The sequence below is a fragment of the Pollachius pollachius genome (assembly GCF_949987615.1).
Source record: "Pollachius pollachius genome assembly, chromosome: 16".
NCBI classification, from domain to species: domain Eukaryota; kingdom Metazoa; phylum Chordata; class Actinopteri; order Gadiformes; family Gadidae; genus Pollachius; species Pollachius pollachius.
This window is the reverse complement of record NC_136949.1, coordinates 8,895,893-8,912,615: the sequence shown is the minus strand read 5'-3', so window position 1 is coordinate 8,912,615 and position 16,723 is coordinate 8,895,893. Positions and strand designations below refer to the sequence as shown.

The following is a 16,723-nucleotide window of genomic DNA, read 5'->3' as shown; positions in this document are numbered from 1 at the left end:
ATGGTTTAAAGAAGAGATCGCTGATCGAGGAGATAAAAAAAGAAAATCAAGAAATATAACCATGCCAACAAATTAACTAGTCAAAGGTGTCTACACATTGAAGACCTGCAAACAAGAAATCCGCGTTTACCTTTCTAAGAGAAAGCAATAAAAGAAAAGCCAGCCATGGCTCGCTGGCTTGTTTTAGTTAACTCCCTGGTCCTGTTGCTCTTTGGCAGCGACGTGTTTTTGGTCGGAGCAAGTGAGTAGCCTGGGAATTGTTTTTATCTTTTACACTCAGAGCCTAAAGTTGTTGCAGAAAAGTCCGTTATACATGTATTTTTTAAATTCTACCCAGTTACATTACTGTCTGTCTAGGCAATAGCTTATTTTGTATTTGTAGTATTGTAATGTGTCAATTTGAACTTGATGCTCTTCTGTCAAATTCAATTACAAAGATGTGCTATTATTTTTTTTTACTCCTGTTCATGTTTTAAGGAAACACGGTCATTTCAAATCAGTCAGTTGCACCCTGGGATTATGTTTCTACATCGGAAACAACCTGCAGATCAATATCTTCCCTTTTGTAAACCGCCCCTTAGTGCTCCCATTCGTTTATTTAACTGATTCTGCTAATCCATTTCCCCCTCTCTCTCCCCCCCCCCCCCTCTCTCTCTCTCTCTCTCTCTCTCTCTCTCTCTCTCTCTCTCTCTCTCTCTCTCTCTCTCCCCCCCCCCCCCCCCCCATTAGCATTGTGGTAATATATATTCTAAGAAGGAATCTGAGTTGATAGGTACGCTGCAGTGATGATGCCAGTGAAAGGCTCGGGGGGAATGACGCCCTGCTTGCGAATTACAATCGAAAACTCACACACGAGAGGAAATTGGTTGCAGGAAAACAAGATTGGCTGTAGAGAAATGATGCTTTGAGGTCAATACACTAGATAACAATGCAAGCTATAAAAGCATTCATTAATAACTAGCAATGTGACGTATTCATCAAATTGCTATTTATATGGGTTGCACAATATGAAATGCATGTACGTATCATACATACACTGCTGAATGAATGAGTATCATGAATGCTAATGAGTTGCATGCCAGAACGCCTCTATTTCACACTGTTGATGAGTGTCAGTCGATTAAGATATCCCGTTCCGTATATTGTCTATGTTGGATGCAGTTTTGTCGTCTATGCTCAGCTGTCATAGCACTATGAGATGACAATGACCTCTGTCTGGCAGCTCACCTTGTCTAACCTGTTCCTTTGTGGCCTCACCCGTTTTTTGGTCAAACCTGGTCTATCTTACTTTCAACGAGTTACACCCGGTTTAACCTGGTCTCAACTGGTCAAACATGGTCTCACACGGTTATACTTGGTTTCACCTGGTTACACCTGTTCTAACCTGGTTATACCTGGTCATACTTGGTCTCACCTGTTCCCATCTGGTCCATTTGGTTACCTCAGTCATCTCCTGATGCATGACCGCCAGACAGTGTTTGCTTTGCACCTCAAACAACCAGTCAAACCGAAAATAAAGACTGATAGAAAATAGAAAATAACATGCATGCACAAAGACACTGCAACTCCCTATGATGATAACACATGCGCATATCAAGGTCTGTCTGATGTATCTCTCCTACGTCTCAGGCCTGGCTGCGGCTCATTCATCTGCATTATAACCAGTTAGCAGAGCAGAGCCACCAAACTAGCTCAGCGCCCATGGAGCTTCCACCATGAGCTTTATGTAGCTCTGTATGCTAAATAAAAGAGGGAGGCAAGGGGGTCTGGTTTGTTTAATCCTGACATGGGGGCCCAATGGAGGCACCGCTACAGAAATGAGAAAACCCACCGGTGCTGGGGGGGGGGGGGGGGGGGGGGGGGGGGGGTTCACTGTGTTAAGGCAGAGATAAAAAACGAAGCACGCTACTTAGAAGCCAACGCCAGCCTTTTTTTGCTGCACCCAAAGGCCTCGAAGGGGTGATATATCAAAGCCCCCTGCAGTGTGGAGCAATAGATACAAATGCCCCAGAAGCTTGGATTATTATGCATGATATATCGGATTAGTTTGTCATGCAACCTACCAATCACATAGTAAACATTATAAAAAGAAGTTGGTGTCGGTTCAAGGCAAAATTTTCGGCAGTTTCTTTTTTGCTTATGTTATCATGTGTATTAAGGCATAGACAGGTTATTGATAGCAACTGATTACCCAGCAGCCTTTATAGCATAGATAAATGCTAGACAGCTACATTCTCTTGATCGACTCAGCATTGAAGTATTGCTAATTTCCTTGGCAGAAGGTAAATGATAACACTCACAATAAATCAACTGATGCCATATTGCATTAAGTGTATAACGCCCGGTCCAAGTTAATACATTAAAACCTACAATTCTGCCACGTCAGGTGAGCCATTGTGTAGATATAGCTTCTTCATTAAGCCAGAAAAGGAAAGCTTCTCCAAATGCAATTAACTGAGAATGGGGTGAAATTTACTCCGGTCCCAAAGAGGAATAAAATGGCAGGTAAATAACACCCAAAATAGCTTGATGCAGCATGATGTAAAGAGTAGCCGTTTTGACGTTTTGAAATCAAATTCATCCTCTTAGTAATAATGGCTTTTTCTGGTGCACTTTTATGCCACAAAGTAGCTTAGTGAGGTCTCAGCTCCATCTATCCAAGGACCTTTTCCAACAGGTTAAGTCTCTCAAGCTCTTCGGAGACATTTCATTTCTTTTTTGCTTTTTTTTTACAGCCAAAGTATACCTGACATCATTCACTTCATACAAATCGCCTTTCCAGAAGCTGCTTCGTGGCTGAAGAAGCTATTATCTCACACTGTCGGCGTTACAGATGAGAACCGCCCTCAGATTTCTGAGCCCCGTGGGGGTTCATCTGCAGCTAAACGTTGCGTTATCCGTTCGCGTGACTTTACAACCACAGCACTCTCATGTTACTTCTAGCTGGGGTTGGCCCCGGTGGGCCGTCATGCTACAGATGGATGGAGGAAGGGAGCTAATGTGCTGGTCTGTTGGGCTGGTAGAGAGAGAGAGAGAGAGAGAGAGAGAGAGAGGTACAGAGAGAGAGAGAGAGAGATGGAGAGAGAGAAAGACATCGAAGCGCAAAAAGAGATAGTGCTTGAACGTTCCAACGACCTGACCTAGTCGGGTTAAGATGTGCCTCCTAAGTGAAGCCATTTCAAACACGTTGGCCCGGCAGCAAATGTTGAATTCCTAGTAGAAAATGCACTGCCTCTCCAATCTACTCTTGATGCACATGTTGGTATAAATTGTTTGTACCAACATGGTACAAACATTTAGTACTCTAGACAGACCTATAGTCTAGATTTGTATCCTACACTGGGGACAGTACAGTGTAATGGTTTGGGTAGGCTGTTCGACTCCCAGCCACAAGGGACTGGGTTTGATTCCCAATGTCTACCTGTAGGCGTCCTTGAGCAAGATTACCTATCCCTTACCTGCTCCTTAATTACATGCATCTGGATTCACAGTCAGTCGTTTTGGATAAAAATATAATTTCATTACACTGAATGAGAAACAGTCATATTGTAATAGAATATTTAAATGTTTCGATGAACAAGCAGAATAAATTGAAAGACCAAATGATTGGGGTCATTCTCTGTAGAAAAATGTAATTAAAAAGAGTTTAATTATCTGAGGAGGACAGTTTGTACTGCTCAGGGTAATGCCCAGGACTTCCAGACAGTGCTGTCGTCTGCTCGTTATCTAGCAGAGCTAGCTGAGCTGTGGTTCTGGTCAAAACAAATGTACAGACTTTATTTGAGATCTCAGTGGCTGTACAATGCATCCACATTTTTTACAGTCTAGTGTCAAACAGTAGTATCGCCATTATCTACACCCTTTTCCTTCTATACCATTATCTGCAGAAAATGTGAGTCTGTCATCAGTTAACAACCTACCTCAAAGATGTCAAACAGGAAGTCAGTGCGGTTTATAACCCCCTGAGAGGTAGAACAGGAAGTCAGTGCGGATTGTAACCCCCTGAGAGATAGAACAGGAAGTCACTGAGGTTTATAACCCCCTGATATTGAGACCAGGGAGTCTACGAGGTTTATAACCCCAGCAGAGATAGAACAGGAACTAATGGTGTGACACTTGCAGACAGAATTTGGTTCGATAGCAATTTCAGATTGGATAGCAATTTCATGGATTCAGCAACCTTGGATAGATTTGAGGATATACTGTATATGGAATTCTAAACATAGATAGACAGATACATACATACAACCACTTGCTTTTTACAGTTCCTCCACTTGGACCGAAACATCGCTGTCCTCTCCTCTCAGAGCGAGGCTTGAAAAGTATCCGCCCCTCCCTCACACTCCCTCCCTCTCTATCTCCACGCTGCATCTGTTACTTTTCTGTAACATCGGGCCAAGTCCATTACAGCACCGGCAAAGACAAAATCTCTGTCTGTGCCCATCCCCACTCCGCCCCCCACCACTACCACGAGCGCCGCCTCCCTCAGGTTAAACTCCCTGCCCTCCCATATTCTCCCCCCCTCACTCAGTCCAATCACACCTCCCACCCCCACACGTGCATTCTGTAATAAGCTTGTCCAATGGAGACCAAATCATGATCGATGGCTAGGACAGAGGAGAAAGTGGTGGAGGAGGAAGCGGGTGGCGGGTTGCGGACATGGATCTGACACCTTGATTAGATTCTAAAATAGCACCCCCCAACGCAGGTTTTGGAAGAAGTATGGGGGGAGACACAGGGAGCCAGAAAAATGGTAATTGTTTCTCAATTGTTGGTGGTGTTGCGGTGGAACTGTGTTTAGTTGCATCACAGTAGGGGATGATCAATAATCCCAGGGCAAAGTATTATAAGATTATACGATTGCATTGACATATAAAGATTAGATATAGACAAATTCATTTAAAGTGTAGAGATAAAGGATGAAAATTTTATTTAACGTGTACAGATATCTTAAAAGAAGATATGTAGAGAGGCAGTTTAATTTCCAATGCCCGAGAGCTGTGTGTTTAATTAAGAACCACGGTTTATAATAAGAGCCAAGGAGGCTCGACACAGGCTCACTCCATCATAGGGAAACGGCCACATCTCCACGGCACTTGGACAGTAATGGAAAACGGTGACAGCAATGTCTTAACACATTGAAGGGCGTGACTTGTGGGCGTATAGCTCCATTTTGCTTCTTGAAGTGTGCATGGGGGGAGGGGGTTTCTGGTGGTCGTCTCGAGAACAGGGATGAGCTAAAAGGATGCTTCTGGTCCCCTGGGTGCGAAGTGTGACGCGAATAGAAAGGAACCACTTTATCCTATATCTCAGGCAATGGCATCAGATAATATCTCATGGGGCATATATGATGGACCAGAGCGGCTATCGGATACTTTATGATACATATCATTAATAAGCAGGTAGGGTTAAGCATCGCGCTTAAAGGAAGCCAGGAGACTATTGGGCATAAAGGTGAGGTACTACAGGTGAATGGGCAGTAAAACCTCCTGTCCTTCAATCAGAATGTTGAATAATAACGTTTTACTTCCCCTCTGATTTATGTATGCAAATTATGTGCTATCATATTAAATATGCATCAATTGGCATAGTACATTAAACACAATATTGAGCGAGTAGATTAACTGGTTTAATAAAGCTGTATAATGGCTGAAGGCACAACTTTGTTGGCAGGCGGAGGTCCGACGATGCAACGATACAGAAGCACTTGCCACTTAATGTGTGGCAAGTGCTTCTCGCTGTGACAATAACCAAATGGGCCAATCACATGCTTTCTGCTCTTCCCAAAGACCGCCCCCCTGCTCCCGTCAACGTGTCCGTCACCCACCTGCGAGCCGACTCAGCAACCGTAAGCTGGGAGGTCCCGGAAGGAGATGTCATCATCGGCTTCTCGATTTCCCAACAAGTAAGTAAAAGCAAATGCAAGCCATGATCTCATTCAATCAATTCTGAAAGAGGGAAGTCTTGAGTGAGGTGTATTATCAGATAGTTTGGTGTTTCCCTACCTATGATCACTGCAAGTTTCCCTTGCTGTGAAACTTGAGAATTGGAAAATCTCTGCAGTGCTACTACGCTGGACTATGAATCTCAGTCACAAGTCAGTGTGTCCCGGTTTAGAAATGTTTGAGAAAAAGGTTTTAAAATAATAATAATAATAATAATACCTACTGCAGCTTTAAGAGTATCTCTTGATGAAAAATAATGAAAAATGAAAAATGCAATGAATTATCGATTAAGAGTAACCATGCGAAAATGGAACCTCTAAACTAACCTATAAACCACTTAAACACATCATCATTCTCTGCACCTTTGTTGAAAGCACAGTCCATCGCTGCGATAATACGTGATTCATGGTTCGAGGGAGCATCATTATTATCTGATTAGCGACCCGCAGTCAAACAAGATCACACGGAGATCTGGCCTGAAGCCACTAAAATGGATGGGCATAGAGAGAGAGAGCTTGCGAGTAAGGGAGGTAGCGTTCCGCATGTCTATGGGTGGAGGTTGTACAGTATCTGGGCTTGTACGGTCTCAATGCCATCTAAAGGTCAGCTGAGATACAGCCTGGGGACTGTGAGCATATGTCTGTGAGGAAACACACCCAGCCAAGTGGCACAGAGCTGTTGATTCCCTGGTTGTGGTCCATGAGACCTGAATTAATCTGTGCTTAATCTTCCACTCCCTCTCCTCTGCACTCACTGTAGAATAATTAATTAATATATATGTTCAGCCCTTCATTAATGTATACCTACATACATCTAGACATACATCCATCTACCCATCTATCTGTCAAATAATTGATATATTATTCTTCCACCCTTGCATCCGAATGAGAATCTATGTGGTACCCAACCTTTTTTGGATAGTGTCCCCATTTTAGGTTAGACATTTTTGTGAAACCAACAACTGCTTAAATTGCTCTTGCATCCGCCTCCACACACATCCCAGTGAAGGTCCCTCCACAGTGAAGTGGTTTGTAGTAGTTTGCCCGTGGCTAGGACTCATTAGGCATTCCTAGCCATGGGCAAGGGGGGCTGTTAGTCTGTTCATAAATGCAGGACCTTAAAGATACCTTTCCAAACCATTTCAAATACTATTCTATTTTTCTCCAAAAAGGCACCGTCAGAACCACTATAGCATATAAACCAGGATTCTTCCCCTGGGCCCGCATCTGCATCAGGCGATGTGGGGTCCCAGTCCTAGTCTTGGGGAACCACTGGTCTATCCATGGATTCTGACTCCCGTCTCCTACACCCTGCACCTCTCCAGAGGCAGGAGGGCCACACGCAGCGCTTCATCCGCGAGGTCAACACCACCAGCCGGGCCTGCGTTCTCTGGGACCTGGACGAGGAGACGGAGTACATCATCCAGGTCCAGTCCATCGGCCTGTACGGGGAGAGCCAGGCCAGCAAGAAGGTCCACTTCCGCACCCTCAAGAAGTCGGACCTCTTCCCGTCCAACAGCTCCAACCAGGGTAGGTGGTGGTACTCCTGAGAGCTGTTATTTATAGTTGGTACGCCTTGGCTTTTCCAATGACACTAGTCTATGAATTTTTCACGCACAGACATGGAGCTACGCACACACGTGCTAATGCAGACGTGCACTTACATACGCGCGCACACACGCACGCACGCACGCACGCACACACACACACACACACACACACACACACACACACACACACACACACACACACACACACACACACACACACACACACACACACACACACAAAAACACACACATGTCATGTCCCAATTGTGGATCTCTAACTGCTATAGAAATCTGAAAGTTAACTTCAAAGGTTTCAAAGACCTCCCGAAGATGAAGATGTTTGTGAAAGTTGTGAGACCTAGTTTTGACTGTCATGATATGTTCACTGGTTACTTTTACTGCCAAAATGAGACGGAGCAGATGAGTGGATGTCATAATCCGGAAAGCAAACAAGTTTTAATACAAGTTCATTGAATCATGCAGTGTGGCACTTTTGCAGCTTTACCCTTTGCTAAGGAACAGCGAAAAGTGAAAACAAGGCCATGCACTGCTTGCTTAAAAGATCAAAGGATCAGGTATAGCATGCAACTCATTCAAAAGTACCATAACTACATGATGACATCCTATTAAAAATAGTTGCGATGGTACCTCACTAAAACATAGTCTCAGTTTCAATATTAAACACTGAGCTTCAACTACATTTCAAGTTCAAGCTATGAAGGCGATGTTGGTTATGTTTGCCCACGATTCCTTAAAAGAAACAATCTTTTCGTGATGTTATATAAAGCAACACTTTATCCTTGTAGAGCCTGGCAGAAAGATCTATTTTTTCCTCAGGCTACAGAGACAGGTGTCTACCCCTTCCACTTCCAGCAGTCTTTCTCAGTGGGCCCCGGATAGTGCAGGGGGCAGGGGGGGGGGATACCCGGGCAAACACACTCTCTCTCTTCCAATAGGGTTCTCTTAGCTTTGTCTGGACTAGTGCTGGGTGAGATGTGAAGCCCGTGACCAATGGAAAAAAGGAAGGCTGAGTGACTCTATTTGTTGTGTATGAGCTGAAGAGCCATCTCCAGACGACTTTATTTTCTCTGTGTTGAGGATTCAGACTCCAGCCGCCTCCTTCGCCGGCCCTCTCTGTCCCACCCCCTACCCCCCTATCCCCTCTACCCCTCTACCCCCAGGCTAATCTTCTCGACATGTGAGCCATGGCTAAAGCCAAAAAATTGATATACAAGCGTGAAAATGGCGGCGTTGGCAGCGAATAGGAGGTTTGGCTTAAGGGACGCCGGCCCCTTATCCTGGCGCGACATTTCTGTTCTTAAGGCTTTCTACAGAGACCTTCATGTTCTGAATGTGGAAAGTGCTGATGCTAGTGAATGATTGATGCTCCTCCTCACCTGGTTTGGGATTAAAACCTTTTTTTAGACATCAATGAAGCTACATTTTTTCAAAGTTCATTTAAATGTAATTTCCGTAAATGTTGAATGTTTTAAGTAGTTGAGGCAAACATTACCAAGAGAAAGAAAGATAAGTTTAAGATATTCCATTAGCTCCGCAGAGTTTTGTATCTTGTCTGAAGCTGTGCAAGTAGGTCAGGGATACAGCCCAGACAAGACACATCATTAGTGAGATATTGCTTCGGTTACTTTCTATTTCCAACAACTTTCCCCGAGTTCAGTGAAGAACCTTTAACAGTGTCCCAATTTGGAGACTATTACGATTCCCTCTTTCTCTGGTAATTCCCCCGCTTATCATTGTTTCCCACAGCTATTTTTTTATGGAAATGACTTTGTCTGTGCCTGGGAAGGTCCCCGTCACATGGAGGCTATAACAGAGTTCATATTGGTATGATATGTCTTCACTTTTCTCTGCATGGCATGCATACATTGTATTCTCTTAACTTTGTAACTCAAAAATGATAAAGGTTTTTAATACAACAAACAACTTAATATTAATACAAATATGATACATTTAATCTCCCAATCATTACCTTAGATATAAAAAAGACTTAAAGAGTTAAATAAGATCAGCATTCACTCCAGAGTTCTGAGGCACATTTAGAATTGGGTTCATCCTGAAACACGCTTTGGAAAATGAGAATAAAAAACTGAAACTATAACGTTATATAGCTTCTATAAACAGTGCACGTCATCATGGGTAGAGCTTATCCTTTTCCCTCGTTAGAAACTATTGCTAGTTTGGAATGGGCCCGGGGAAGAATGTTAACTGATTTTGGTGCACATAGACACAACCTGTTTGTATGATGCATGAAAATCTCTTGTTACCTTAAAGTACGTGATTTGAAAAGTAGCAGCCCTGTTTTATCAATAACAACATTGTGAGAGTAACCCAACCCTTTTCACTGCTTTTCCTCCACAGCAGACCCTTGTGTACAGCAGTTTGCCCACTTACTCCCCACATTACCCCTGGAAACCCACAATATCCAAAGCAAATGACTTTATTACTTGGAGAGATGGGTGCCCAGAGAGCTTACATCTCTGGACAGAGAGAGGGAGAGAGAGAGAGGGAATATGCCAGGGGTAGGATTTCACATTCTGCTCCGGAACAACTTTATACCTCGATTCAACCTGAGCCTCACTTAAAAGTAGCCCGCAACTCTCATTTAATGTCACTTTTCAGTTTTACTACCTTTCTCGTTCTCGATCATCGACCCACTATAGACATATAAAAACCTTTTGAATCAAGTCTGCCAGGGCACAATGGAGCCATCGCCTTTGCTGCAGCCAAGCATAGCTCAAAGTACATTGGTTTACAGCGTGCATTAGAGACTTCTATGGTAGACGTTAAAATAAATACTGCCTGTATTCCATACAATACAATGCTCCTTTATCTAATGCGATTACAAAGTAGAAGAAGCTTGATGAAAAGCCGTAGCAGACTCATGTGAATGCTAACAAGGGCTGGCTAATGGAAGGGCAGGATCGATTTCCCTGTCAGTCCTAGTTTAAGTTTTAGTTTGAAAAGTAAACCTTCAACTTTAAGAATGCATTTGTTGGCTTTGCCCGCCTGTCAAAACACAAGGCTGTGATGGTGTTTGGATGTACAGTTATGGGAAATGATTAAAAGAAACAAAAGTGGGCAAAAACATATTAACACCCCATTGCTTTTCATTCTGTGTGGGAGATAAGCAGCTTGCTTGACATACAATATTCAGTACATTTCTCTAAGTTATGAGAATGTGTGGGATTTCTGTGAGAGGTTTTTGCAAAATTAAACAGAAAATCCATCAATACGTGATGAGCGAGTCGTGAAAGATTCACGAGCAGGAAACCATCTTTGTGTGAGGGGCAGTGTGGCCACAACAAACTTCAGCCAGACTCTAACGCACAAAAATACGTGAATGATGTTGCACATATTCAGTTTTCTTCAAACTGATAACTGACTGACTGATAACTAACTGACTTCAATGTCATAAATGCGGCCGACAGCCCCACATTCCATGTAAGAATATGTTGATATTTTTAGATTGTGGGTGGTCTTGGCTGTCAAACACAATAAGATGAAGGAGGAGGATCCCCTAAGACTCAATTAGTGTGTGAAACTTCAGGGCTGCCAGGTTGACTAGTCAACCCCATAGTGGGAACTCAGCCTCTCCTCTTTGCAGACAAAAACACATTCAGTCCAAACACACTCTGGTTGTACATTTGTTTTTGTTTTATTCTGATCTATAGTATATAAACAATAGTAAACAAAAAAATGAACCACATAAGATAAGTATTATTTATAGATTTTTTATATTTAAAGAAAAAATTGGATGTTTTAATGAGATAAAACACAGGCACAGTTTAGCCGGTAATTGTGTCTTTGTTATGCCTTCATGGAACACCTGGTGTGTTGCAACAGGCTTCCCCACCTTTGCTCAGATCACAGTAATACATCCCGCTCAGGGATTCAAGCCCCAGGGAAGCTGTCAGACTAATTAAGGTAACCACTGCATCGGTGCAACACCGTATGTCACATCTACCAGGAGCAACACATCAAGCAGAATCACTAAGTACAGTTTCTGGTATTGAATATGCAGCATCACTCTCAGCTGTGCGTGTCTATGTCGGGTCAATTTGAAATTCCTTCCACAGAAGAAAGCTAAATTAAAGCTCCCCTTCCCTTTATGAATAATCTCTAATTTAGCTTGCTTGCTCTCGTATCAATTCCTAATGAATAGCATGCTCATCTCGGTTAATGAATGTGCTTGAAAAGCACTAACGGCAGAGCATTTCAAAATAAAAAAAAAGGTATTTGTACCATGTGCAGTATTATTTACGCCGGTGGAATCCAGCTGTGATAATTAAGGAAACCATAAGGCTGCTGACATCAGCAATGAGCAAAAACACCAGGATGGATAAAGCTTCTTCCTATTCCTATGAAACATTGCAATTAAGTAGATGTAAGTACCAGATAGGTTATAGCAAAGCAGCTCCCAAAACAAATTCAGGAACAAGTCCTTTAGAACCAGGTATGGGTTAGACATATTGCTCTTGATAGAACCTAGTCTCCCCTCACCGCCAAGTTATATCTGAATAAACATGCATACGGACACACCCACACACACACACACACACACAATGACCACCAAAGTAAACATGCACGTGGACAGGCCCACACCCACACCCACACACAATGACCACCAAGGTAAACATGCACACGGACACACTCACAACCACACAAACACACACAATGACCACCAAAGTAAACCAATCAATTCCCACATCACAACGGCTGTCTGGCGCGCCCGGAATCCGGGGCAACATCCGGACCCTTAGATCCACTCAGCGGGGAGGCCCTAATTTGGAAGAGTGTCCGGCTGGAAGAGATCCAGCCGCGCAGGTTTAAAGAGATTGTTTGAGGGGGGAAAGAGGCCGACAGTCAAAGCTCTTACAGCGGGATTAATGCCGTGATGGATTGGTACGCCCCAGCATCACATCCTGCTGGCTCCTGATGAGAGGATCCTGCGATTGCTTGGCAAGATGTCCGTGGTCGATGGCGGTGGGGGATCAACACAATGCAGACCACTGCTGGGAGCCTTTAGCTGAATAAAGTGCAACTGATTTGTGTAAATCCCTGCGTGCGTGGGCGTGGGTGCATGCATGTCTATATATATAAGTATGTGCATTTGTTTGTTTTGAAGAGTGTCTCTGTCTCTTTATATACCCTATATGGTATAGTATGCTGCACAATAGGGCTTGTACATTCCAATGCCCGCCTCCATCTTGGAATCATTTAAATGTTTTGGGAGTAACCTTTTTTTGGTCACTGTTTAGTAATGAATCGTGAAACGATCTGTCGTTATCGGAAGTCATTGTTCTGTCTGGAACTGCCACCGTTTTTCACTGTTTCACATTGTTATGCAAAATGTGGCAAAACAATGTTTTCATTTGCCTAGGTTACGTGTATTTGCCGTTGTGTTGACCCTAACCTTAACCCTTGACCTTCTTGACCTTCCTGTTCTCTCTGCTAGATGACCCCACAGTGCAGGGACTGGACAGGTCCAGACATCTCCAGACTGGAGAGATGATCATCATAGTGGTGGTTCTACTAATGTGGGCAGGTAGGTCTGTTTATGCAGCTGGACATCACCTGACCAGTGCACGAGTTGAAAACCTCTCAGTGTCCTTTTCGATATCGGAGGAGTGTTATCAACCGTTGCAGGCCAAATTGCCTCTGGAAGAAATTGGAAAGATGTTCAACCAACCAGAGCAAAGAAAAGTGTGATGGTAAATGGACTATTTATATAGCGATTTTTTTGTAACCAGAGGCCACCCAAAGCGCTTTACAATATTGTCTAACATTTACCCATTCATACACACTGACGGCGGCGGCAGCCATGCAAGGCGACAGTGATCCCGTGATGCAGCGTTGAGTTCTGTATTAGTCAATTAAATCCTGTCTGAAGTAGACCAAAACGGCAGCCATCTTAGTCATCAAATCATCATATCAAACCCGCCCAATATACCGGTAGATAAACGGTTGAGATTGGTCTGACCCAGGACATTCAGATAAGAATCTGTCTGACCTGGAGGGGGGACCGGCCATCTGCCTGAGCAAATAAAACATGAGCTCTCAGATTCCCAGCCAGGTTCCCAGGCTCCTGTTTATGTTCTCCAGCCCCTAAACATTGAATTCAATATCGACCGATATATAGCGATCGATAATAATAATATCAACTCAACATTAGCAGGAAAAGAGCACTACGAGTACAATATCTATTGATGTTGCATGCGGTTGGTTATATAGCAAGAGAAAATGGCTCTTGGGGAATCATTCCTCATCGTTTTTAACACTGTTTGTTCGTCCTGACTTTCTGGGGAATTGGTCGTTGTTGACGAATGGTCTTGTTAATGTGTCCCATAGCGTCATCAGGGAACCTGGCAGTGATAAATACCTGCGTAAATAGACTGGACAGTCAATCTGTTCTCTGTGTGGCATTGGCCGTGTGCAAATATTACAGCCGAGTCATTCCTTTTAATGTGAAAGGAAGTACATTATGGTGCGCTTAACACATTAGAAAAGAGTACAGGATTACAACTCAGGTTTATTTCTCAGTCATTTTTCAATAATAAATAGCATTACAGTCTTTGAAAGCAAAGAAGCATTCAATGGAACCTTTTCTACAAACAGCCACATTCAGCGTTCAGTCTGCATGGAAATGATTTTGTGTATCATACACATTTATGCTCTCCAGTAAGTGTGAGTTTTGTGTTCCATGAAGGCACTTGAAGTGATCCAAGCAGTTCAGGGATGACATTGATAAGGTGTGGAATGAAGAGTAGATAGACAATGTGGACTAGAGTAGCAAACTACTTAGCTAATGGAACATCATGGTGTGTGTGTTTTTGTTCGTGTGTGTGTGTGTGTGTGCGAGTGTGTGTGTGTGTGTGTGCGCGTGTGTGTGTGTGTGTATGTGTGTGTGTGTGTGTGTGTGGTAAGTGTTCATGTCTAAGTGCACATGCTTGGCATCTACAAATACAGCACGTATGTATGGGTATACTGTGTATGAATGTACAATACGTGTGCGTAACTGTATGTGTGCATTCATCCATGGGTGTCTTATGAACAGAATCATTTCTGTTTCCTCTCCCTACAGCGGTCATTGCGCTGTTCTGCCGGCAGTATGACATCATCAAGGACAACGACTCAAGCAACAGCAAGGAGAAGGCCAAGCCGTCCTCCGAGCACAGCACCCCAGAGCACCACAGTGGCGGCCTGCTGAGGAGCAAGGTGGGGGCCTACTGACGCTGGGGTACCGAGGCTAGGCTAATGATGCTAAGCTACTGATGTAAGCTAATGACAGTAGGCTTATGATGCTGGGCTACTGATGTAAGACTAGTTACAGTATTAAACTGTCACCGTTGCTAATTATGCGAAGCAGCAATGTGGGAGCCTACTGACGCTAGGTTTCTTAGGCGTGGCTAATTGATGCTAAGCTACTGATCCTAGGCTACCGAGGCGAGGCTAATGATGCTAGGCTACTGACGTAAGGCTAGTGACAGGATTAAACTGTCACTGTCGCTAATGATGCTGAGCAACAAGGTGGGAGCCTTCTGATGCTAGCCTAACAAGGCAAGGCTACTGATGCTAGGCTACCGAAGTGAGGCAGATTATGCTAAGCTACTCATGCTAGGTAACCGAGGCTAGGCTAGGCTAGTGCTACAGCCCTCACCATAACAATGCTAGGCCTTCATGTTGCTCTTCCATGTACTCCCTTCATTCTGAGCTGTAATGCAATACTTATATAGTGTATCAATTATGTCATACACACAATATGAAACAGATCATAGCGTATTACAACGGCCTACCTGAGCTGTAATGGTAATAGACAGAGAGATACGCTTCAACACTGTTGTCATGTCAATATAGAAAAACCAGAAACAGTCAGGAATGGTGATGAAATGCTTGACTTTCAGGCCTCTTCAACAAACAACTTAATCTAAATTAAATCTGTTTAGCATTTGTTTCAAACAGTTTTATTTCTCAAACAATTTAAACAAAAAAACAACTCAACCTTATTCTTATTCAACCAGCAAAACAGAAAGGCAGATCAGGCTCAATTGCTTTTTATAACTTTTTCTACTTTTAAGAGTAAAGCCCTCTGTTGTCAGACTTCTACGTCGGCTTTCATCGCAATCTATTGTGCTTATTAGGTATTCACAGTGTATCTGTGGATACCTGTTGTTATTCATTATTGTTATTACAGAAATGGATTAGAATGTGGTAAAAATTTATAAAAATAAAATGCTGATTTAATTTGGTAATTGGATCAAGTTGAAAAGGATTTATTTGGACAGAAAACTCCACAATATGAGCAATACAAACTAAGGGCAAATGTGATGCAAATGTTGGTGCCAGAAGAGAATTTCTGTTTGGCTTAAGCACAGCTCATGACAACGTGTGTTTGAATGGCAGTCAGGAAAAAAAAAGGGTTTAACTTTGAATAGTTTCAATGCCATGCATTAGCCGGCATTTTTTTCTTACTTTGAACATCTGTAAAAAATAGAGAAAAATACTACGGAAATGGAAAAGGTTTTTCACGGCAGCCTTTACACGCGATTGATCCGCTGCTTTTCACAAAAACACAACCTTGTGAAGCCAGATCGATGTCTGTGTGTTTGATGGCGGCTTGTCGGCACAATAGGCTTAACAGACAAGGAGAGACAAGGCATGGCAAAGGAAAGAGAAAAACAAGAAGTACAAACTGCTGGTCATTTATTTAATTTCCACTGGGTTTTGAATTCTACCATGGGCTTATCATTGCATTCAGATCCCATGGGGAGGACAATTTCGGTGATATTAAATAACACAAACATGAGAGGCAATAAATAGTTTGAACTGTTAAGCAGGATATCAATATGCAGATACTGCATTGTATTCGTATTCAAGTCATTTTCTTCTATTCTAGCTCTTGGCTTAATAAAATATGATTCAGATATTCAACTAATTTGCTTACCACGTCAAACTTACCAAGCAATTATGGCAATACCCTGACTATAAAGTACTTATATTGGTTTAACGTTACAGATATTGGACTTGTTTGTTGTTCTAAGGTACGCTTTCTCAGCTAGAACCACATACATCACTACTGTGACAATGCATGGCTTTCTAAAGATGGCCAAATATAAAATAGTTTAATATAACACAATGACTGATCTGGTTTCTATTCCATCTTTTGCAGTTTCATCCATCCGTGCCATCGATCAACATCATCGACGTTTGA

General features: G+C 42.9%; 1 protein-coding gene across 1 annotated transcript; it reads left to right on the top strand.

Moving 5' to 3' along the window:
- Positions 1-165: 165 nt before the first annotated feature.
- fndc4a (fibronectin type III domain containing 4a) lies at positions 166-16,723 on the top strand (the record flags this gene model as incomplete). Its single annotated transcript, XM_079753231.1, has 6 exons — positions 166-241; positions 5,790-5,905; positions 7,270-7,474; positions 12,971-13,060; positions 14,597-14,730; positions 16,682-16,723. The coding sequence occupies 6 exons, from the start codon at positions 166-168 to the stop codon at positions 16,721-16,723; spliced, it is 663 nt and encodes a 220-aa protein (XP_079609357.1).